Below are 25,461 nucleotides of genomic sequence, written 5' to 3'. Positions count from 1 at the left end.
TGACCACCTAGAGGGGTGGGATAGGGAGGGTGGGAGGGAGGGAGACTCAAGAGGGAAGAGATATGGGAACACATGTATATGTATAACTGATTCACTTTGTTGTAAAGCAGAAACTAACACACCATTGTAAAGCAATTATACTCCAATAAAGATGTTAAAAAAAACAAAAACAAAAAAAACTAAATAATATTAAAACTCCAGTTCCTCAGTTATGCTAGCCACATTTCAAGTGCTTAATAGCTCCAGTGGCTAGAGGCTACTGTATTGCACAGCCATGTATAGAACATTTCGTTCATCACAGAAACTTCTGTTGAATTGGTCTTGGGTGGACTAGATACACGGCCCAGCTTTTTCTTATCCTTAGGGTCTTGCCACCTCCCTGGGGCTCTAACAAAGAAAAATGAATGGAAATTCTCTCTCTCGGCTTTCAGATCCCATAGATAGATCCTGCCACTTCAGTTGCCTTTCTCCAAGGCTTCTGCCAGAATAGAGTGAGAATACAGCAGTGAGTCCTGTTCTCTGGGACCCACCAGCATCTGGCCTCTCATTACTTTCCATCCAACTTCTTCTTCCCCTTCCAGGCCAGGAAATCCATTTCTTATCTCTGTGAAAGGAAGTTTTACTATTGTCTATACCAGCACTGTCCAACAGGAAAATAAGGCCAGCCACATGTGTAATCAAAGTTTTTCCAGTAGCCACATTAAAAGAGTAAAGTAACAGTTAAAATTAATTTTTAATGTCTTTTTTGATTCCGTACATTTAAAATATTATCATTTCAACAGGCAATCAATATAAAACTTTAAAATAAGATATATTCCCTTCATTTTTATATACTAAATCTTTGAAATTTGTGTATATTTTATACTGACAACACATCTCAATTTGAACTAGCCACATTTCAAGGGTTCAGTAGTCACATATGGCTAGAGGTTATCGTATTGAACAGTACAGGTCTCTAACTGGATCTGTTTCATTACTCCCTAAAGGACTAGTGTTCTGAAACTCAAAAACAAGGAAAAATTCCCTGTTTCTCTGCATTCTGTTATACTGCTTTCCTGAAACAATGAGCGAAAACCAGCCTACTTGAGGGTGGTATGATGCTGAGGGTGTCTTTGGGTGGGGTATAGGAGGAGGAAGGCCATAGGATAAAAAGAAATACCTAGAAAAACAACTACTACAAAAACCTCAGTTAATATTTCAGAAGTAGTAGCCTGTCCCAGTGAGTTTTTCTAAGGATATAAAAATGCTTTATAGGGTTGTCAGAATAAGTTTGTTTGCTATGAGTTTAAAAGAAATAATTTCATTAGCAGTTAAAAATTGCAGTAATATTGTGTATTTTATAGCTGCTACGGTAACTAGAAAACACAATGCAAAAATCTGCAGTGCTATTGTTGCAAGTAAATCTTATTACTATGACTAAGGCACAGATAAGTTGCTGCAGTAATACCTCTGACAATTTTTACTGCAAAAACTGTAAAACCCAGGGATAAGAATTTTATCATTGGGAATGATAATAATTCAAGCTTATGGTTGCACTTCATAGACTAGAATCTCTATTTGGGGGGTTTCTGAAACAGTGACTGGCAAAGCTGCTTCACTGAAAATAATTTCTATCATTTCAAAACTGTCATGGCAGAGAAGATTTGAAGTTTTGGGGTGGCATTTTCCTTTTTTTTTTCTTTTTGTATTCTATCTTCACTGTAAGCTTGATGATACCTAAAGGCAAAATAGAAATTATTTTAAATGTTGAATCTTCTGTTAAGTAAAATATCTATAAAATTTTGCAGTCAACACCTGGGTCAAATGGACAGGACAATTAAAGTAACTTGCATCTACAGGTCTATTACATGCAGATTAAGCCTGGGATGGAAGGAGATGATAAATCAAGACCTGAGTAAACAGTGGGTTAGAAAGGGGCAGAAGCACAGTGGGAAATTCCCCTTTGGAAAGGGGAGGATCAGTGGGATGTACTTACTGGTAGGTAGGGGAAATGGGAACCTTAAGAAAAAGTTAATGTCTAGAATGTCAAAAGATCTCAGATTATATATGCCATGGAAGGTGGTCATGGGAATTGGGGATAAGTGAATTCTTAGTAATTATTATAAAATTCTGAGTCTACGTAAGTTATTGGTGTTCCACTCTTAGTAATCACTGAGTTAATGGGAGATGAAGAATGTTAAAAGCAGTTTCTTTTGAGATTCATTATTCCTTGAGGTAGTGATGTTTGGTAGCAACTAAGTACTGCCCATGTTATTCTTGAAGGACTATTTTTTTTTTACTGTTTATTACTTATTATTTTTGACTGCTACCAAACACAATGGTGTACATTATTAATTACCATTTATTGACTGTTTACTATGCATCAGACACTTTACGTACATATCTTCCATCTCCTCAACATCCCAGAAAGGTAAGCATGATTATTTGTTTGACAGAATAAGAAGCTGGGACTCAGGGAGGTGAAGTAATTTGTTTTACTTTCTTGCATGCATGCTGAACATCTGTTTCTGAAAACTGTTTGAGAACAAGGACTGTACCTTTTATGTGCCATTAATAGCATTTAATGTGATTAATACTCGGTATTCAGTATCAGACAAGTGGATAAAAAGATCTTAAAGTATTCTATATTTAAGATTCTCCAATAAATTTAGTTAGCAGACAGGTTATTAAAGAAAAAAAAAGTTATGAGGGAAGAAGTAGCTGTTCTGTGGGGCCTCCAGGAGCCTGTGAACTTGAGCTTAGCAACAATGTCAAGGTCTGCTTTTTTTTTTTTTTTTTTTTTTTTTGCGGTACGGGGGCCTCTCACTGTTGTGGCCTCTCCCGTTGCTGAGCACAGGCTCTGAACGCGCAGGCTCAGCGGCCATGGCTCACTGGCCCAGCCGCTCCGCGGCAAGTGGGATCTTCCCGGACCGGGGCACGATCCGGTATCACCTGCATCGGCAGGCAGACTCTCAACCACTGCGCCACCAGGGAAGTCCAAAGTCTACTTTTAATTCCTTCATTTCTAAACTTGGTCTCTTCCTGGCTACCTCTGCAGCTAGGATGAAAAAGAAGAGTTTACATCCAGGAGAAATACTTCCCCTAAAAAGAAAAGCTGTCTTATAAGAAACAGTAGGTCTCGAAATTTTCCACAACTTGAAAAAGATTCCCTAGGGTCCTACACACTCCTTCTCCTTCTTCTTTTTAGGAAGGGAAAGAGTATTAAAAGAAGTCAGGATACTTCCCTGGTGGCGCAGTGGTTGAGAGCCCGCCTGCCGATGCAGGGGATACGGGTTCGTGCCCCGGTCCGGGAAGATCCCACATGCTGCGGAGCGGCTGGGCCCGTGAGCCATGGCCGCTGAGCCTGCGCGTCCGGAGCCTGTGGTCCGCAACGGGAGAGGCCACAACAGTGAGAGGCCCGCGTACTGCAAAAAAAAAAAAAAAAAAAAAGAAGCCAGGATAACCACATGAGAAAGTTTGAAGAACAATAATATTAAATAGGATGCAAAACCCTCCTGATTATCATGTGGGCTGTTCCTGAAGGGCAACATAGATTAAAATAGTTTATGACCATTTCTATAAATTAGCCATTTAAAAAGACCCATACACTTAAAGTCTATTATGATCATAATAATAGCTGTAGGTTATAGTGACTTAGTAAACCACTCAGGAAGGACACCAGAGAATTGCAAGATGTACACAAAATAAGAATCAATATAATTATTATGGTTATCTTTAATATTTTAAAATTGAGACTATAGCAAAATAAGTGATATCTATGCCCTTTTCTGTAAAATGTACATTGTATTCTTGTATTATATTACTTTCTTTATTGAAAATGGAAATAGAATTCGATACTGGATTCAAGCCTTCTATGTCTCCCCATCTATCCTGATTCTTCAATCTCTCCTTTCTCTTGCCTCCCTATGTCTACAGATGAGCTCGACTCACGGTCATTGCCCTCCTTCCTGTCCTTCAAAGAATCCTTCCCTAGACCCTAACACCTTTCAAGCTATTTTGTCCATGCACCCTGTTCTCTGTCCTTAGTAAGATTAAGAATGAGCCTTAATTGTTTCCAGGATTCATCTTGCTTGTTTTCTTTTCATATGTTAGCTTCCTTCTCTTTTTACAATTTGCCCATTGCTTGTAGGGTGCTCCTACTTCTCTGACCATTCCCTCCTCAGTCTCTTTCCCACTTTACTCTGCTTCTTCCTCAAATGTTGAGATTCCTCGCCCTCCCTCCCCCCCACCCCCCAATTTCATTCTTTGTCCTCTTTCTCTATGCCTGAGGTCTGTGAACTACCTAAAACGGAAAGCGAACTTTTGTGTCTTATGATAGGACATATTTCTCTTTGGGAAAGTATCTATGCCTTTCATCATCGTTCTCAAAAGGGTCCTTGGCTCTTTTAACAAAGTTAAGTGCCCGTGCCCTCACACTCTCCTTAGGTTATTTCATCCTCTCCTTTGCCTATAACTACCCTTCTTACATACCAACCACTCCCAAGTTCATCTACAATTCCTACCAGAAGAATAAGATCGACAGAGAAGAGGAGAAACTAAGATTCATAGAAATGTTTAAGAATCAGAACAAGAAGAAATTGCACCGTGAACATTTTGTGCCTAGCTCAGCTTACTGAATCTGGTTCATTGAGGACCAGTTGACTAAATGTTAGGCGCGGGCTGGCCGGGTCATTACTTCACAGTTTGTCAGAGGAAAAACCCCAGGAGGTGAAACCAAGACTGTGTGCGCAAACACCCTAGCGGCTAGTGGCGGAGAGGGCACACCCAGCTCCTAGGGTGGGGACAGGAGAGAAAAGGAGAGAAAACCCCAGTAGCCGCACAGCCCACAGCTGCAGCGAAGCCAGTCGCGGGCTCTGCTCTGACTCCAGCCAGAAACCCCGCCCAGCACTCGGCACGCCTTTGACCGACATCCACCTTCAGCAACCACCTTCCAGATCACTATAAACACTCCTTACTCCTCCCACCTATCGCTTCCCTCTCGAAGCCAATCAGAGGAATGGGCGGGATTGTCCTTAGAGGGTTCCAGTTTTTTGTTTTTTTTTTTCTTAAAGAAGAGTATACTGTACACTGCGTTCCGGCTGGGGAAAAAAACACCTCCAGAACTTGCGGGGGAGGGGGGCGTGGAGCCCTGTGATGGGCACCCGGGTCGGCCAATGAGGCGTCCCCGCCTCTTAAAGGCCCTGCCGCCGAGGTGGGCGGGGAAAGCGCGGGGTCCGGCCAATGGCGGCGGGGCGGACGGAGGTTGAGCGGCCGTGGGTAGGGTTAGTGTGAGAGGTACGGCGGGGGAGGTAATGATGGTGGTGGTGGAGGAGAAAGGCGGGGGAGGGGGTGCTGGGCGCTGAGCGGCGGCTCTGGCAGGGTTTTGTAGGGTGGGGGACGGTCGCGGGGCGACTCCGTCCGGGAGGGGGCGGGCGTGAGGCGCGCCGTCCGCCTGAGGGGCTGCAGACCCCGGCTCCTGGGAGCGCCGCGGCTGGCTCGGCTGTTCCATGTGGCTCCGGCGGGGATGGAGGACTCGGTGGCAGCGGCGGCGACTGCTGCTGCGGCGGCGACGGAGGAGCGGCGCTGAGGAGGGGGAACCGGGCCAGACTCAGCCCGACAGCGGGATTAGAGGTGTGAGGAGGGGGCGGGAGTGGACGTGCGGTGGGACTGGGGCTCGGGGACCGGGCTGGGGTCTTCTGGCATCGCCTGGGTGACAGGGACCGCTGGCGAGCCACCGCCTGCCTCAGCTGGGGGGCAGGGGTCTGGGCTCTGTGCGGGAGGAGAGGAGGCTTCGGCGGACTGTTCCCTGAGGATGGGGGAGGGAGGCACCGCACCCCGCACCGTGCACTTGCCTCGCTGGTCATTGCTTCACGCCCAGGCAGGAGTTTCCATTTCCCTCCGGTTGGCAGCAAAGGTGGAGGAGAGCCCAAGTGGCCTGGAGCCGGGACACTGCCCTCTCTCTGCCTTGAGATTTCCCTCCACTCCTTTTTCCCCATCCATTTCCCCCTCCGACTCAACAGCAGCGTTCTTACCCGCTCCTTAATTTGTTCCACACACATATTCTAGGACTCAAAGGTATTCACTATCGGCTGAAAAACAAAGTTTATTTTAAAATACTCCACGCCTTCCTCTGACTGGCGGTGGACATTAAACAGCATCCCTAGACTTTCCCGCTCTGCTCACCCTTCTGTGATGCTAGGAGAGGGAGGTAGGGCCCCGACTTTCGCCTCTCGATCGTTGTTGATGCTGATTACCTGATGTGTTGCTCCACGTCTTTGGTGTGAATTGTAATTTCTTCCTTGGTGTCTTGCATCCTTGATGTTACTGGCTTTTGAGGTTGGTGTTTTGTTTCATTGTTTGAAAAACATGCGGAGAACTGGGGTTGTCTGTTGCAGTGTTATCTAACATGGGTGGTTAGTCACTTCTCATGCTTCTCTCCTCATATTTTTTCTCTTTGTTTTGCTTTTCAGTCCTCCAGAATACACATCATATAACCCCCGAGGTGGAATGGTGATGTCTGCATGAGGGAACCTCCTCTCACTCATCCTGTGATGTGTGTCATACTGTTCTTTACTGGGCCATTCATCTAAGATGTGATTTACCCTGTGAAACAGGGAGAAGACTTAAGGACCCCAAACATCATTTCAAGTTGTAGTTGACTTTTTTACAGTACAGACATACATGCAAAGCTCCTTTGCTTTGCACCTTCTGCTTTGTTAAAGCTGCTGTGTTGCTAACCCAGAACTGCTCCACTGTTTTGACTGATCATCATGGCTTCAGTTTGGAAGAGACTACAGCGTGTAGGAAAACACGCATCCAAGTTCCAGTTTGTGGCCTCCTACCAGGAGCTGATGGTTGAATGTACCAAGAAATGGTAAGAAGTGCCTGGGTGTAGAGTTTGCTGTGCTGTGGCCTAAACTCACTGTGGCCTAAACTCTGCTGCTTCTGACAGCAGATTTACCTTTCTGTAGTGCACAAGTGTGTAGAAGCTGGGCGGGGTGCAGATTACTCTAACAAGTATTGTGGTGTGTGCACTGTTGCTGCTGGTACCGACCCTGTGGGTTTTAATTACTGCACTTCAGTATGGCTCAGAGGACTGTAACTATGAGAGCACACTAAGTACAGTAGATTTGGTCTTGAGGTCTTTCATCGTTAGTCTTAGAATAACTTTGATTTTTATAATTTTAAGGAGGCAGGAAGAATGCCTATTGAAATACTGTAAACATATATGCATATGTTTTGATGTAACATATATGTTTATGTTTCAATAGAGTTTTAATACAGAAATCTATTCTTGTGGGGTGGTGATAATCTGTTTTAATTTGTTCTTGATCTTTCTTTATTTTTTTTGCTTAAAATAACTTTTCATTATTTGAGTAATAGAGTGCCAGTCCATACAACCTTATAAATTCTTTTGTTAATATGCTTAGTCAGGCAACTGTGTTTTATTTTAATTGCCTAATGGGATACATTTCTTGGCCAGACTTAAGGAAGCAATTAGTAGTGCTGGTCTATGATTTGCTTCTTTCCACTTGAGCAAAGTAAATTTAGGGCTTTCTTTTCACTGCCCTGAATGATAAGCAAGAAGAATTCTTATTTAGTCAGAGGAAAAAAGTTAATCTTAAGCAAATGGTACTTTGGGTTTTGATTATTGCAGTGATTAAGCAGTATTACTGCAAAAGTAAGTCCATTTCCTTGCCCACATGGACTATAATCTCATGTCTGTGTTAATCTCTCTTTTTAACATCCTTTTTATTAAATGAAAAAATAGCTTCCTCTACTCTAGAACTCTTAAAGCATATTTGCATATTTATTTGGAAACTAGTTTCCGAATGCTTTTCTCTTGAACTTGTTAGGAATGTTGCTTTATGTGCAATTCAAGAAATGCATGTACTGATTACCTACTTTATAGTAGGCTCTGTGGCTTTAGAATTGAATATGACATAATCCCCACCCTCAAGGAGTTCACAGTCCAGGGTAATGACAGTCATGTAAATAAATTATCTGTGATAGGTGCAATAATATAAATATGATGTAGGGATCTTAATCTGTCGCTATCACTTAACAGTTGGATATCCTTGGGGACAGGTTATTTACTCCTCTGAGATAGTTTTCATATCGACAAAGGTAATAATGGTACCAATTCATAGGAAGGGTTATTGTGAAGATTAAATGACTTAGTACATGTAAAATACTTGGAACAATGTCAGGCACATAGTAAATGCCCAATAAAATGTCATCATTACTTACAAAGTTGGCAGACAAGGGAATAATCAACTCTTAAGGGTAGGGTAGGGTGTGGGATGGCTCTCTGGGAGCTGAGTTGAGTTTTGAAAGATTCATAGTAATTGGCCAGGAAGCTAAAGGGGAAGAAATGAAGGATATTCTAGACTGAAGCAACAGCCTATGTAAAAGCATGGAGGCATTTGGCATGCTGGAAGTTCAAGCAGTGTAATTGGATAATGATGGGGCTTAAAGTGCAGAATGGGAGGAGTGCAGTGGGCTATGATGTTTTAGAGGCAGGCAGGATTCAAATCATAAAAAGTAAAGTGCTGTTATACATGGCTTGGACTTTATTCTGTGGATGATGGAGAGATAGGAAAGGGTTTTGAGCAGAAGAGACATTAGGTTTATAGTTTGGAAAATCTCTTGGATGACAGTGTGGAGTAAGGATCATAGTGGAAAAGGTAACTGGAGGCAGGGATGTTATGGTAGCTATTGTAATAGATAAGGTGAGAGAAAAGGCTTAGACTAAGGCAGTGGCAGAGGAGATGGAGAGAATAGAGCAGAGGTACACTTAGGACACAAATTGGATAGTACTTGGTGGTCATTTCAGTAGGGGTCTGGAAAGGATGAGGATGAGGGAGAGGGACAGGTCTAGGTTGATACCCATTTCTGGCTTGGAGGACTGGGTGTACTACTAACTAAACTAGGGAATACATGAGGTTACAAGTACTTCTTAACTTGGCAGTATGCTGGGGGCATCAACTTTCAGACAGTTAAATATGAATCTCTTTTCTTAAGGGAAATAGAACATGTCAGGTGATCCTTTATTCACAACATGAGTTTCTTCCTCACAGTTTGCGTCATCCCTGGATTTTATTTTTCCTTAAGTGTGTAAGTTATTGTCAATGTGTCTCAAGGTGAAAGCAAGAATGAAAATTTAACTTGATTATAGGTGAATAGATGGCTTATTTATTTTTAGGGTTGGACATTATGGTACACCTGTTAAATTAGATCTTTATGATAAGGTCTGGCCTTAACACAAGAAACATTTGGATATTCTAGAATTTTTAGACATGTAGGTCTAAATATTTTGCATTTTCCCCCTCTCATTTAAAAATATAGTTTAAAGCTAACGAGGTGACAGTACCCAAAGAATAATATATTTGTTTGATGTCCTGGAATTTTATTTATAGGTGGATCCTTAAATAAAGCTTTAAAATCTTTTCATTACATACAAATTTGTTGTTATGATTTTTAGTTAGTATTCCTTTTGCCTTACTTTGCATAGGATCCTTGTGATAAATACAGATTAGACCCAATTTCTATACTTACATCCTTTTTTTTTTCATTCCTCATGTTGATGCTTGCAAGAATTCTTAAATTATTGGATATGTGTGCTGAATTAGAATCTATTTAAAAGATGTAAGAATAAAAACAGACCTGGACACCTTGTAAGAACATATTTTATCAGGTACTTTTACATTTTAGGTATTGTTTTGGTGGTATGGAAAAATAAAAGGAGAGGAAGGAAATTTAGAGATGCCAACTGAATAAAGGGAAAGAGGCATGAAGATAAATTGTAGGTGTCGAGAGGATAAGAAAATAGATCTAGTATAAATCAGAGAAGAAGGAATAAACTACAAAAAGAAAGAACAGTTAGCATTGCATTGGGATTGTGCCTTTGTAGGTAAACTGTGTATATAGGTGCCATTGCCTTTTAGAATCTTGCTACTTCAAGTGTTTTCTGAGACACAAGAGAGTTTGCAAAAGCCTGTTAGAACTGCTGTCCCTCAGGCCCTGCCCTAGACTTACTAAATCAGAATCTGCTTTTTAATGAGATACATACTATGCATATTAATGTTTAAGAAGCAGTATTTTAAAATAATGTTTTCAACCTTACCAAGTGTCCATTCATGACTCCAGGGTAAAATATACTGATTTCTGCCTGAATTTGAAACTCAAGGGAATGAAGGTGAAACTCAGAGTATTCAAGAAAGGCATAGTGTGTTGATGGAAGAGGTCAATGGGAATCAGGATATGTTTTCCAAGGGAGAACGCATTATTTCTGTGATTAAGGAGAGGAGAAATGTTTCCCATGTTCTCTTGTCATGGCCATAGGTTATGAACCTGGACATGACAAATAACAGGATGAAGGTAAGAGTTTCAGGAGGCCATCTTTTTTTTTTTTGCGGTACATGGGCCTCCCACTGTTGTGGCCTCTCGTGTTGCAGAGCACAGGCTCCGGACGCGCAGGCTCAGCGGCCATGGCTCACGGGCCCAGCTGCTCCGCGGCAAGTGGGATCTTCCCGGACTGGGGCACGAACCCGTGTCCCCTGCATCGGCAGGCGGATTCTCAACCACTGCGCCACCAGGGAAGCCCACCATCTTTTTTTAGATGTAGGCCATGAGCAAACTCACAGCATTTTACCTTGATCAAAGGATGGATTCTCTACATAGAGGGCTTGGAGTTTCTGCTTTCTCACACTTTTCTTTGTTGCTGTCTTACAGTATTTTGCATTTGCCCAAGGTGGTGTGTTTCCTTACTTCAACAGGGTCTAATTCATGATTCTTTCTTGGCATAGTGGCTGTAGAAGTTAGGTCAGGAACAAAAACCAGAAAGACTTTTATTCATCTGAGAGAAGGAAACTATACTGTGAAGTCCTATTCCTCATCACTCCTTGATAACCAGGTAGAGGCTCTAGCAAATTTGGAGATGATAAGTGTTCATATTCCTCTTCTCTTATTGTTGTCCCCAAGTCATTTAATTATTAATCTCACTTAACTGATGTAGCTCTTCGCAAGTGGTGAAACTGGCCACTGGAGATGAGTTTGAGAGAATGAGACTGTGCTGTCTTTTCTCTCTTAGTTTGTCTCTTATCCTGTTCTTTTTATCACCTGCAGTCCTTTAGATTTCTGAGAGAAGTCTTCACTTGTATGAGCTCTCAATGGCTATTCAGGTGTTTGAGTAAACTACTTGAAAGTTAACACGTTGTGGTATCATACTTAGGTGGCAGAGCTCAATTCTGATAGGAGCTCCCTTACATGATGAGAACCATTATGAGCATGTATATTTTCTGTGTATATCTATGTATCTTCTACATATATGAACATATTTTATCTGTTTTTATATATCTTCTATATAAGTCTGAGTTATGGCATTCAAAAAGTATTTAAAGTACTGTAAACTTCTCCCCAAAAGGCATAAATATATTGGTTTCTGGTTTTTCTATCATGTAAGAGTTCCTTTTTCTTATTTTTAAATATAGTTTTAATTATAATTTATTTTTAAAATAGGTAATACAATCACATGGTTCAAAATTCTAGAGGTACATAAAGGTATTTATATTCCTGAAAGTAACCCCTCATTTTCTCCATTATTCCACAACTCTTTGCAAACCTTGTGACCTCAGGATTTGAAAAGTGAAAAACTAGCTCTTCCCAGTGCTTAAGTGTGTGACACTGGCCTGTTAGATAAAATATGAACTCCTTAATCTGATGTTCCAGGCCCTCTGTAACTGATCCCAAGTTAGTTTTCCAGTTGGATGTTAGAATGCTACATGCACTGTAAGTATTAACTTGAGTTTATGAAGACCAAATTACATTATAAGTACTCATCCAGATCCACTTCTTTGGGTGGCTTAAGCAAGCATTTCTCTGTTGCTCTAATGGAGTGAGCTAAAGGAACATCCACCTTGATGTAAAAAACCTACTTTGGAAATACATTTAAAAAATAATAATTGAAAACAAGCTTGGTGTGTTTTAGGAGTATCTGGACGGCTGGTGTGTCTGCATACAGTAGAACAAGCTAAAGTAATACCAGGTAAATTTGAGAGGTAGGTAGGGGTTAGATCACATATGGTCTTGAGATCATGGTAAGGCTTTTGGATTTTAAATGTGATAGGAAGCCATGGTAGAGGTTTGAGCAGGGAAGTAATATAATTTACATTTTTAAAAGATTATTCTGGATACATTGTGGAATATGAACTGTCCTGAGTAAAAATGAAAGCTAGGATGCTATTGCAGTAGTCCAAGTAGCAAAGCAGTGTAGTGGTGGAGGTGGTGAGAAATAACTGGATGTATGTAGGTAACACACACACGTGCTCCTACTACACTTTATTGAGGTATAACTCACACTTTTACATACAATAAATGCATCCATTTTAAGTGTATAATGCAATAAGTTTTGACAAATGTATAAACCCATGTAACTAGAAATAAATTTTTTGAAGATATAGTTGACAGGACTTAATGATGGATTAGATATGATGTAAAGTGAGAGATGGATCAATAATGACTGCAGGGTTTTGGCCTGAGCAACCAGGTAAATGTAATACTAATTACAGTGATGGGGAACACCAGGGAGGAAAAGGTTTGGCATGAAGGAGAAATCAAGAATTGGCTTTGCTTTCTTTAAGAAAAGAAGACATCCAGCTGGAGGTCTTAATTAAGCAGTTAATTTTAAGAGTCTCGAGCTCAGGGGAAAGAAGAGGCTAGAGTCTTGCAGTGTATAGATAGAATTTATAACTATAGTGCTATAGGAAATTTTCTGTGGTGTCATAGAGATTAAGAGGACTGAGGATTGAGCTTTGGAACACTTCAACATATAGAGGTGGGGAGGAAGAGGAAGAGACAGCAAAGGAGACTGAAAACAATCAGTAGTGAGGTAGGAGGAAAATTAGGAGTGTGTGCTTTCCAAGGAAGCAAGTGCAAAATGTATCTGGAAAGGAGTGTTCAGCTGTGTCAAATAATTTTGAGAGGTTGAGCAAGATGACCACTAGATTTGGCAAGTTGGAAAGAGTTGGTGACATTGAGGAATGGTTTCGGTGGAATGGTGGGGATGAAATCATAATTAGATTGGGTTAGAGGAAAGGAAGTGGATACAGTCAGTATAGGTAATTATCTTAGAAAATTTTGCTACAAACTGGAGAATCAGGTAGTAGGTGAAGAGGGACAAGAGGTAAGGTATAGCTTTTGCGTGGAAGATATTGCAGCACGTTTTAACGCTGATGGAAATGGTTGGTAAAGAAGGAAAAACTGAAGATGCGCTGGGAGAGGAAGTAACTTCAGGAGAAAGGTCCTTGAATGAGAGAAAGGGAACAGGATCCAGCACATAAATGGAAAGCTTGAACTTAAATAGAGGCAGGGACAATTCATTGTTACAAGGAGGGAAGCAGAGTACATGGGTAGGGAAGCATTTAGGTTGGTAGAATTGGTGGGGGTGGATGTGGACATTCTCTTCTGTTGGCTTCTGTTTTCTCAGGGAAATAATATTAGAAGTCATCATCCAAGAGGGAGGTGACAGAAAGTTATTGAAGGATTGACAAGAGAGGAAGTATGAAATCGTCAAAACGAGAATGAATTGAGTAGGGAAATGTAGAAGGATTGTTAGGTAGTGCTGAGGACCTTCTTAACATTGTGGTCACTTTAAATATAAAGTGAATGCACCCAGCATGTTTGCGTATTTTAATTCAGCTATGTTATGTTCATTGCTTGGGTGTGGGCATGGAATAGGCAGAGTTGGATTTAACCAGGGATGGATTTATGTCAGGAATGTGTAAGTGAGGAAAAGAAGGGCAAGGAAATTGGGAGTGAGTGCATGGGAGTGGTTATAGTGATGAACTATGGAGTATAGGATAGAAAAGGAGGAAAATAAGGACATGAAAGTTAGGATGGTCAGTGGAACAGTGAAGAGGATAAAGATTTTGAGATCTTAAAGAGATTAAATAGTTGTTGGGATTGGGATACCAGAGTGAATGAGCTAGAAAATTGGGAGGTAAGAGTCAGAATGAGATGTTTGCTTTTGGAGGATGTGGTTAACAGTTATGACAAGATATAGGTGGTGGTCTCCTTTGCTTATTAGTTTAAAAAAAAAATAAGCACACATCTTCAGTTTATTTTTTTCAATATATTTTAAATTAATATGCTTTATAAGTTAAATATGGGTATACCTTAATTTCTCTTTTTTTTTAATAAATACATTTAAGTAGAATTTTCCCCTATATTTAAATTGGTCATCTTTTGTACCTCTGGGGTCTCCCATTTCTCTTTAGACTGTAGCTGTTAGGGTATGACCATGGTGGTTGGTGGTTGAGATGAAGTGGAGGAAAAGATTTTTGGAAGTGAAGAGGGCAATCAGGGAATTTAGAGGCTATGGGACAGTTATCTATGTGGCTCTTGGAATTGCTGAGAATAATTGGAGGAGAAATGGTTAAGACAGGGAGTCAGGTGCTGAAATCTTAATGAATGAGAGGAGAGGTGGGGCAAAAAGTTTTACTTTGCAAAACTTTCTGTTACAAGTTATGTGAATGTTAAACACCTTATTCTTTGAAACAAAATAGCACAGTCTTCTTTTCCACAAGATGAATTGTCAGAGGTAGATGTAATTTTAGTAGAGAATAAATTGAGTTATTATACTTTGTTAGTTATTTTATTTTACTGTTTCTTGGACTGAATTTTTTTTTTAAACTTGAATTGTTATGTAGAGTATTTTATCTATATTTAAAATGTTTAGTCTATGTGAAGTTCAGTTGTACAAAATTCAATTTTGATGGGCTAAGGAAAATAGTGGAGTGTCTTTATGCCATAAAGACATAATTGGATATTGCAGTGCTTACATCACAGTTGCCTCGACACCAGGCTCAGTATGCCTGTAGATCATTGACAACTTTGGCCTGATCCAAGCGGCCTCTTTTGTAAATAAAATTTTATTGGAATACAGCCATGTCCATTGGTTTACATATTGTCTATGGCTGCCGTCATACTACATGGCGTCTTACCCATACTAAATGAGTAGTTGTTACATAGACTGGATGGCTGCAGTTTGAACTATTTATTATCTGGTCCTTTAAGAAAAAGTTAACCTCTGCTCTAAATCATTGAAGTTACTTACAGCTTGTGTTTGTGGAATCTAGAGTCTAGTACTAATCTAGTACTTAATGTGTTAGTACCTCATCTGTAAAATGGTGATAGTAATAACAGTGCTTCCAGCATAGAGTTGTTTTTCTTTTTTTTTTTTTAATTATAAAGTGTTCATCTAATCTATTATTCTGTTGCTATGGTTTTTTAAAATTAATTAATTTATTTTATATTTATTTTTGGCTGTGTTGGGTCTTCGTTTCTGTGCGAGGGCTTTCTCCAGTTGCGGTGAGCAGGGGCCACTCTTCATCGCGGTGCACAGGCCTCTCACTGTGGCGGACTCTCCCGTTGCAGAGCACAGGCTCAGTAGTTGTGGCTCACGGGCCCTGCCGCTCTGCGGCATGTGGCATCTTCCCGGACAGGAGCACGAACCCGTGTCCCCTGCATTGGCAGGTGGATTCTTAACCATTGCGCCACCAGGGAAGCCCCATAGAGTTGTTTTGATGCTTAAATGAGATAATACATGTAAAGTGGTTAGAACAGTGCCTGATATTTAGTAAGCACTCAGTAAATATTGCCCATTGTCTTTATCTGATTATTTAAACATTACATGGTGGAAAGAACTATCTAGAGAAAAGGAGTAGAGTAACTGAGAAGAAGACTGAAAATATAACCTGAACATTTAAGGGTGTTTGAGAAAGATGAACTAGTGCAGAAGGTTGGAGTGACCCGAGAGGTGGAAGTAAACCAAGGAGCCTGATAGCAGAAGTGCTGTGCTGAAATGAGCTAAGTTTTGACAGTACTTCGGCTTTGGGGGAAAGGAACTACATCTTTTTGCTCTGGAGCAAAATGGGTTCATATGGTTTTATAACTTTATTTCTTTTTTAATAATCACTTTAAGTTAAGTGATTTTCAGCTAAAGAATATGGATAAGGAAACTAATTTAGTTCCTCCAAAGTAGAATTAACTTGCCAGCATTCGTGTGTGTGTGTGTGTGTGTGTGTGTGTGTGTGTTTGTCCCCTGTGGTGACTATTTATGATGTTTAGGATATTTTTTTAATGACAATTTTCCTTCAAATTTCTTTTCCCTGTCATGACTTTTATAATGACTCCATGGAATAAATTGTGTCTTTTGGTAGTATATTTTTAAATGAATTGTAAGAGATTATGCGAAGATGTTCTACTCTTACGACAGTTTAGTTTCACATTAGTTTTGTAATTAGATGCTCAGGGAACTTAAAATTAGGCATTTGTAGAAATGTGCTATTGATGCATCAATGTGTTTGTTCTAATTTTGTGGAACATGTCAACAGAAGAGTCACTGAAGTAGTTCACTACATAACATAAAAATAGTCTAGTGTGCTAAAGGAAAAATTGTACAAGCATTTTTAACTGAGTGTTCAATAGGGATGTTCATATTCTGCATATTTTTTAAAAGGAGTGGAACTGAGTTTGTGAAATTGGGACAGTAAAATTATTGCAGAATGCCATATATGTGTGTCTTATTTTTCACTCTTACAGTGATATTTTTAGGCCGTTTTGCTAATAGACACCTAAAGAATTTCTTTGGTAAGTTTGATCTATTAAAAAATTTCTTGATGTTATTAATCCCAGTGTTGTTATTATTGAAATACTTCTTTTAAAAAAACCCCACTTCTAAAAATTGACTTTATTACTGCATTAACAATTAAAAAAAAAAGAATGACTTTAATGCAAAGAATTTATCACTTTAAAAGTTGATACTCTGCGTATGTCCAAAAGAGTTTGTCAGCTTGAGAATTTAAAATAACACTATGTTGACTAATTTAGGGATATAAATAGAACAGAGATAGTCTTAGAGGAGCAGAGAGTACATGTTACTAGGCACTTAAGAGGAATTACTGCTGGACACTGGAGTTGGTTTTGAGTTTACTGTCAGCTTTGGCAAAAAGGGAAGCACATTGGCTCACTGAGTATTCCTTCTGGCTAAAGGAAATATTCAAACTCATTTGCAGAGACTTTTCTTAGAACTTAATTAAAGCAGGATTTTTATTATGAAAAAAAATGTATGACATTGGATAAAGTCTCAAACTACTAAAGACTCAGACTTTTAAATAGGATAATGTTTATACTGACCCTTTATAACAACGCTTTATGAGAGAATATGGCTGAGGGACCTAGTTTTCTGGTCATCTAATTTAAATCAAGGGTATACGTTGGAAAATTTAGAATGAATATTTAACATAGATCATCAAGTTCTACGCTGTTCCATACAGAAGCAACTAACTACATGTGTCTATTTACATCTAAATTTAAATTAAATAAAATTAAAAATTCAGTTCCTCCGTCACATTAGCCACATTTCAAGGGCTCACTAGCCACATGTGGCTAGGGGCTACTATATTGGATGGTGCAAATATGGAACATTTCTATCATCACAAAAGGTTTTGTTGGACAGTGTTGTTTTAGCCATTTCCTCTCAAAACTGGCTAATTTCAGAATTGCTAGGGCACTCTGCAAATACGGAGATTGCTGTGGTCTTTGGAAAGTCCTGATTCTGTAGGTCTGGAATAGTGCTGGCAAATCTGTCATTTTAGAAGTTCCTCAATTGCTTAAGATCATCAAGCCAGGTTTTAGAACTACCACATTTGAGTCTTCCTCAAATATCTGTGTAAAGTAAAGCTTTGGCAGGTGTTAGGTGACAGTTCCTATTGGTACTCCAGAAACTATTAAGTTGAAAATTCGAATTGAATTTTTTTCCTTTGGTTCAGCTGTTTTGTAATGTGTTTGTGTGTGTGTGTGTGTGTGTGTGTGTGTGTGTGTGTGTGCTAAAAGTGAGAGCAATGTACTTAAGCTATGCCACATTTAAAGTTGTCAAATTAATATAAACATTTGAACCAGTTCATTTATTCATAAAAAAAGAGTCTACATAGTTTGTTCTCTTCCATAGAAGCAAGGACTGTTGGGGATAGCTAAAGATAAAATAGTTTTTTTTTTTTTAAAGAAAAGTTTTGATGCTTCTCAAGTACATGCACTGTTGTACTTCCAGGCACCATCTCTAGAGCTGCTGATTGTTTTTCTCTGAAGATTCCTTAATCCTCTCTCCAATTTTTCTGTTGCCAATGCCTTGGTGACATCCTTTGTAATCTTTTACCAACGTGCATGGTTCTCAAAGTGTGCACTGAGGAGCCTAGAAAGTGCCACAGAGAACTCACAGGTGTGCCAAGGGATGCTTAAAAATGTTCAGGGAAATACAGCAACATCTATTGGAAACCACACAAACTATGAGCTTGAGGTAGTTCATTTGCAAAATTAGATTGTTATATTCCTTTCAGTGATACCATATTTTTACAAAGCTGAGTTTTTGGTAGTTGCTATGACAAAAAGCAAGTACCATGTGAAAATCCATATGAAACAGGAAAAGGGGAAGGTCGTGTCCAATCTGAATCTAATGTTTGAGAAATTTGTAGTACTCAACACAACTTGTTAGGACATACATTCTTCTCAAGTTGTTTGGACCAACTATTTAAACAGAATGGTTAAGTATTTCTTTTGGCCTATGAAAAAATTACTGACACACTAAGGGCTTTGTAAACCCAGAAAGTTTGGGAACCTCTAGTATAGGCTTTTGTGAGAGCCCTTAACATTTTCCTCGCCTCTTTTTGGTCCTTTGTCTATATTATTGTCATTGTTATCCTTCTAAAAGGAACCTTCTAGATTTCCCCTTTGTTTATAGGGTACTGTTAGTATAGTAATTTTAATCTTTTAAATTTATCTTTATTCTATTTTACTAGTCTTTTCCAATCATTTCACTTAAGCTTCCAAAAGATTGTTTACCACATGCAAATAGTTTCCTTCACATGTTAGCTTTCATTCTCCTCTATCCCCTTCCAAAACTCATTCAATGCAAAGAGCATGCAGTAATATACTCTATGGCAAAGTAACTTAATTGAAACTGTTTATTCATGCAATAAGTGGGCTTAGAAATTGAGTTTAATGGTTCAACTTTAATTTGAAGAGTACTCTAATTTACAAAATAATCTTTTAAAAATTGGTTAATTCATTTACTTTTAAACTTCTTATTGAAATTATTTTAAGTTTACAGAAGAGTTAAAAAGATAATATAGAGAGTTCTTGTATTCTTTTCACCCAGCTTCCTTTGAGTGAAATTAGGGTAAATAAATTTACCATGGCCATTTATCAAAACTAGGAGATGAACCTAAGTACAATACTATTAGTCCAAACTACAGACTTATTTGGATTTCACCAGTTTTCCATTAATATCCCTTTTCTGTTTGAGGGTATAAACCAGGATACCATGTTGCATTTAGTTGTCACATCTTCTTAGTCTTCTCCAATCTACGACAGTTCATCAGTCTTTCCTTGATGGTTTTGAAGAGTGCTGCTTATTTTGTAGAATGTTCCTCAAATTGAGTTTGATGTTTTTCTAATTAGACTGGGGTTATGGATTTGGGGACGATGCCACAGAGGTGAAGTGCTCTCATCACATCATATCAGAGGGCACATGATATCAACATGGCTTATTACAGTTGATTTCACCTTGATCAGTTGGGTAAGGTGGAGTCTGCCAGATTCCTCCACTGTTAAGTTACTATCCCTTTCCATACTCTATTTACTAGCAACCAGTCACTAAGTCCAATATACACATGAGGAGGAGAATTAAGTTCCAGTTCCTGGAAGGAGAGGTATTAAAAACTTTGTGGATATATGTTAGAATCACCACAGAATTAATAAATTTTAGAGGGGAGATACTTTTTTTGTTTGTTTTTTTGTTTTTATTTATTTTTTTTTTGCGGTACGCGGGCCTCTCACTGTTGTGGCCTCTCCCGTTGCGGGGCACAGGCTCCAGACGCGCAGAGCCGGACGGGCCTAGCCGCTCCGCAACATGTGGGATCTTCCCGGACCGGGGCACGAACCCGTGTCCCCTGAATCAGCAGGCGGACTCTCAACCACTGCGCCACCAGGGAAGCCCTAGACGGGAGATACTTTGAGGTTATGTAAATAAACTGTTTCTCTTTAAAGTTTTGATCACTAATTTCCAATTCATTAGTAGGTTTTGCCTGCAGCACTTATTATAGTGTTCTAATGATGATTTTCTATTTCCCTTATTCATCTTTTATTATTTGGAATTCTTCTGTAAGGCAGAGTTGACCTTTCTCATTATTTATTCAGTTATGTTATTTATACCAGTTTGGACTTATATTTATAAAATAACCTTTTGATATTGTTACTGCCTTTGGTACTAAGGTTCTGGTAGGGGGTATATTGTTGCAACATTTTTTTAAAGTAACCTTTATTTTGAAATAATTTCAGAATTATAGAAAAGTTGCAAAAGTAGTACAAAGAATTAATTCCCGTATGCCTGTCACCCAAATTCCGCTGGTGGCAACATTTTATCATACATGCTTTATCACTCTCTTGCTCTCTGTATGTCATTTTTTTCCCCCTTAACATTAACCATGATGCCCTTTACCCATAAATGCTTAAATGTATATTTCCTAAAAACAAGGATATTTTCTTACCTAGCCAAGGTTCGGTTTACCAAATCAGGAAATAAACATTGATTTATAGCAAAAGAAGAATTTCCAGGGTCCATACATTACATTTAGTTGTCACATCTCTTATACTTCTTTAATCTTATAGAGTTCTTCAGTTTTTCATGATCTTGATACTTCTGAAGATGTTGCTGAATTTGGTTTTGTCTGTTGTTTCCTGTGATTAGGTTCAGATTATGAATATTTGGCAAGGGTACCAAAGTGATGCTGCATACTCATTACATCATATAAAATGTGTGTATGTATATAAATATCCTATTCCTTATCAAACTTTTATCCACTAGTTTGAGCTTTCAGTGTGGTTATATTTTAATTGGAAACAGATAGGTTCATTCATTTTTATTTGTATTTCACTTTAGAAAATCCCTCTGTCCTTGTTGAAGTAATTAACTGATTAATTAATGAAATTTTAATGTTCCTCAAATAAGAACTTTTTTTTAAAAAGGTCACATGATGTTGATTGGTCCCATCATTGGTGATGTTAACTTTGCTCACTTGCTTAAAATAATATCTAACAAGTTTCTCCAGTTGTAAAGTTACTGTTTTTTTCTTTGTAGGAAGATACTTTGAGACTGTGTAAATATGCTATTCCTTATCAAACTTTCATCCACTGGTTTTAGCATTCAGTGTGATTATGTTTTAATTCAAAACACCAATAGGTTTATTTGTTTTTATTTGCATACCACTTTAGAAAAGCTCCCCCCCAATTCTTATTGAATTAATTAACTTATTAATTAGTGGAATTCTAATGTGTTTCCCCAAATAAGAGCTATTTTTTATTTCTTCTGCGGTTCGCGGGCCTCTCGTTGTGGCCTCTCCCGTTGCGGAGCACAGGCTCCGAACGCACAGGCTCAGCGGCCCTGGCTCATGGGGCCCAGCCGCTCTGAGGCATGTGGGATCTTCCCGGACCGGGGCACGAACCCGTGTCCCCTGCATCGGCAGGCGGATTCTCAACCACTGCGCCACCAGGGAAGCCCAATAGCTATTTTTTAAAGCGTATATCTCCCCATCCCATCTATTCTGTTACCGCTGCCTTGTCCTTTTTCCCTTGTTCCACCCAACCCCTGAATGTAGCTAGTTTAATTATTCAGGGTTTCTTCTTATTTTTTAAAATATTTATTGAGAGATAATTCACATACTATACAATTCACCCTTTTCAAGTGCTCAATTCAATGGTTTTAATGTATTCCTAGAGTTGTACAACCGTCATCACCATCTAATTTTAGAACACTTTCATCACTTCCAAAAGAAACCCATACTCATTATCAGTCACTCCCTATTCCTCTGGAACTCCCCTCCCCTCTTCCTCTTAACACTGCTTCCTGCTCCTGCCCTATCCTTGCTCTCGGCAACTACTACTCTACTTTGTCTCTCTTCGTTTGCCTATTCCAGACATTTTATGTAAATGGAATCATACTATATGGTCTTTTGTGACTGGTTTCTTTCAGTTAACGTAATGGTTTCAAGATTCATCCACATGTAGTATGTATCAATACTTTTCCTTACCAAATCATATGCTATTGTATGAATATGCTGCATTTTATTTATTCTAAATGGGCATTTGGATTGTTCCCACTTCTTGGCTATTATGAATAATGTTAATATGAACATTTCCGTCCTGGGTTTATACCTAGAAGTGGAACTGGTAAGTCATGTGATAACTTCAACTTTTTCAGGAGCTGCCAAAACATTTTCCAAAGGGGCTACATCATTTTATATTCCCACCAGCAATGTATGAGGGTTCCAATTTCTCCAGCCATCACCAACACATCTTATTGTCTGTTTTATTTTAGCCATCCTAGTGGGTGTAAAGTGGTATATCATTGTGGCTTTGATTTGCACTTCTCTAACTGCTGGATGATGTTTAGCCATGATCTTTTCATGTGTTTATTGGCCATTTACATATATATATTTGGAGAAATGTGTATTCTGATCCTTTGCCCATTTTTAATTGGGTTTTTTATCTTTTTAGTGGTGCAATGTAAGAGTTCTTTATATATTTTAGATATTAGACATTTGTCAGATATGTGATTTGCAAATAATTTCTCTCATTCAATGAGTTGTCCTCAGTTTCTTTTTTTAAAAATTGAAGTACAGTTGATTTACAATATTGTGTTAGTTTCAGGTGTACAACAAAGTGATTCAGTTTTATATATATATATATATATATACACGCGCACACACACACACACACACACATAAACACACACACACAGATATATTCTGCTTGGGATTACATTGAATCTATGGATCAAGTTAGGAAGAACTGACACCTTGGCAATATTGAGTCTTCTTATCCATGTACAGGGAATCTCTCCATGTATTTAGATTTTTTAAAATTTCTTAAGAGTTTTTTAGTATTCCTTATATAGATATTGTGTGTGTGTATTTATTTATTTAGATTTATACCTAAGTTTTTCATTTTTAAGTGCTAATTCAAATGGTATTGTGTTTCAAATTACAATTGTTTGTTCCTGGTATACAATAAAGCAATTGATTTTTGTATGTTAACCTTGAATCCTGCAACTCGCTATGATTGCTTATTTCTTACAGGATTTTTTGTTGATTCTTTGGGATTTTGTACATAGATAGACAGTCACGTTGTGTAAATAAATATAGTTTTATTTCTTCCCTCCCCACCTGTATACATTTTATTTTCCTTTCTTATCTTACTGCATTAGCTAGGACTTCCAATATGATTTGAATAGGAGTGGTGGGAGTGGACATCCTTGCCTTGTTCCTGATCTTACTGGGAAAGCATCCAGTTTCTCACCATTAAGTATGGTGTTATAGTTTTTTTGTAGACGTTCTCTACCAAGTTGAGGAAACTCCCCTCTACTCCTAGTTAGCTGAGAGTTTTTACCATGAATGAGTGTTGGATTTTGTTAGATGCTTTTTTTGGAATCTAATGATATGATCATATAATTGTTCTTTTTTAGTCTGTTGATGTGATGGATTACATTAATTGATTTTCAAATATTGAACCAGACTTGCATACCTGGAATAAATCCACTTGGTTGTAGTGTGTAGTTTTTTAAAATGCATTATTGGATTTAATTTACTAATATTTTCTTGAGGATTTTTGCATCTGTGTTCATGAGGGATGTTGGTATTTAGTTTTCCTTATAATGTCTTTGGTTTGAGTATTACAGTAATGCTGGCCTCATAGAATGAGTTAAGAAGTATTCTCTCAGCTTTTATTTTTTGGAAGAGATTGTCTGCAGAATTAGTATAATTTCTTCCTTAAATGTGTGGTAGAATTCACCAGTGAACCCTTCTGGGCCTGGTGCTTTCTGTTTTAGAAGGCTGTTTATTATTAATTCAATTTCTTTAATAGACACAGGACTATTCAGCTTACCTGTTTCTCATTATAGGGGGTTTAGTAGGTTGTGTCTTTCAGGAAATTGGTCTGTTTTATCTAGGTAATTAAATTCATGGGCATAGAGCTCATAATATTCCTTTAATATCTTTTTTTAAAGGTATTTTAAAAATTTTATTTATTTTATTTATTTATTTTTGGCTGTGTTGGGTCTTTGTTGCTGTGCGCAGGCTTTCTCTAGTTGCAGTGAGTGGGGGCTACTCTTTGTTGCGGTGCATGGGCTTCTCATTGCGGTGGCTTCTCTTGTTGCAGAGCACGGGCTCTAGGTGCCCGGGCTACAGGAGTTGTGGCTCATGGGCTCTGGAGCGCAGGCTCAGTACTTGTGGCACACGGGCTTAGTTGCCCCACGGCATGTGGGATCTTGCCGGACCAGGGCTTGAACCCGTGTCTGCTGCATTGGCGGGTGAATTCTTAACCACTGCGCCACCAGGGAAGCCTCCTTTTTTTTTTAAACATAGTGATTCACAATTTTTTTAAATGTTTATTTTGGCTGTGTTGGGTCTTCGTTGCTGCATGCAGGCTTTCTCTAGTTGCAGCGAGTGGGGGCTACTCTTCATTGTGTGCAGGCTTCTCATTGTGGTGGCTTCTCTTGCTGCGGAGCATGGGCTCTAGGCAGGCGGGCTTCAGTAGTTGTGACCTGCGGGCTCAGTAGTTGTGGCACACGGGCTTAGTTGCTCCGCGGCACGTGGGATCTTCCTGGGCCAGGGCTCGAACCCGTGTGCCCTGCATTGGCAGGTGGATTCTTAACCACTGCACCACCAGGGATACCCCCCTTTAGTATCTTTTAAATGTCTACAGAATCAGTACTGATGGGCCCACTTTCATTTCTCATATTAGTAATTTGTTTACTCTTTTTTTTTCTTGTTAACCTGGCTAGAAATGTATCAATTTTATTGATCTTTTCAAAGAATCCACTTTTGGTTTTGATTGATTTCCTGTTTTCAGTTTCATTGATTTCTGCTCTAATGTTTATTATTTCTTTCCTTCTGCTTACTTTGGATTTACTTTGCTCTTTTCTAGTTTCCTAAATTGGAAGCTTAGATTAATGATTTTAGATCTTCTTTTTTAATATTGTGCATTCAATGCCATTAATTTCCTTCTAAGCACTGGTTTTCTGGTTCCCACAACTTTTAATAAGTTACATTTTCATTTTTATTTGTTCAGTATTTTAAAATTTCTCTTGAGACTCGTTTGACACATGTGTTGTTTAGAAGTTCACTGTTTAATCTCCAAGTATTTTGGGGTTTTCTAGCTATCTGTTATTTATTTCTAATTTCATTCCATCGTGTATGAGAGTATACCTTGTATGATTTCAATTTTTAAAAATTTGTTAAGATGTGTTTTATGGCCCAGAATATGTTCTGTCATGGTGAATGTTATATGTGAGCTTGAGAAGAATGTGTATTTCTGCTCTGGTTGGATGAAGTATTCTATAGATCCAGTTGATCGATGGTGCTTTTCAGTTCA

The 25,461-nt window shown here is 38.8% G+C and overlaps 1 protein-coding gene across 13 annotated transcripts in view; it reads left to right on the top strand.

Annotated features, from left to right (window-relative positions):
* The first annotated feature begins 5,201 nt into the window (after positions 1–5,201).
* EHBP1 (EH domain binding protein 1) overlaps positions 5,202–25,461 on the top strand; it is a 346,379-nt gene continuing 326,119 nt past the window's right edge. For 9 of the 13 annotated variants that reach the window (XM_059079591.2, XM_059079589.2, XM_059079590.2 and 6 more), the window contains exons 1-2: positions 5,227–5,610; positions 6,450–6,853. In XM_059079591.2, coding sequence (XP_058935574.1) covers positions 6,750–6,853 — 104 coding nt within the window. In that variant the 5' untranslated portion in view covers positions 5,227–5,610; positions 6,450–6,749. Of the gene's footprint in view, positions 5,611–6,449; positions 6,854–25,461 lie in introns of all 13 variants that reach the window. The other 4 variants (XM_067007538.1, XM_067007534.1, XM_067007532.1 and 1 more) reach the window with 2 other exon arrangements.

The sequence above is a fragment of the Kogia breviceps genome, chromosome 11, assembly GCF_026419965.1.
Source record: "Kogia breviceps isolate mKogBre1 chromosome 11, mKogBre1 haplotype 1, whole genome shotgun sequence".
In the NCBI taxonomy this organism is placed as follows: Eukaryota; Metazoa; Chordata; class Mammalia; order Artiodactyla; family Physeteridae; genus Kogia; species Kogia breviceps.
This window is presented reverse-complemented; position numbering and strand designations above follow the sequence as displayed.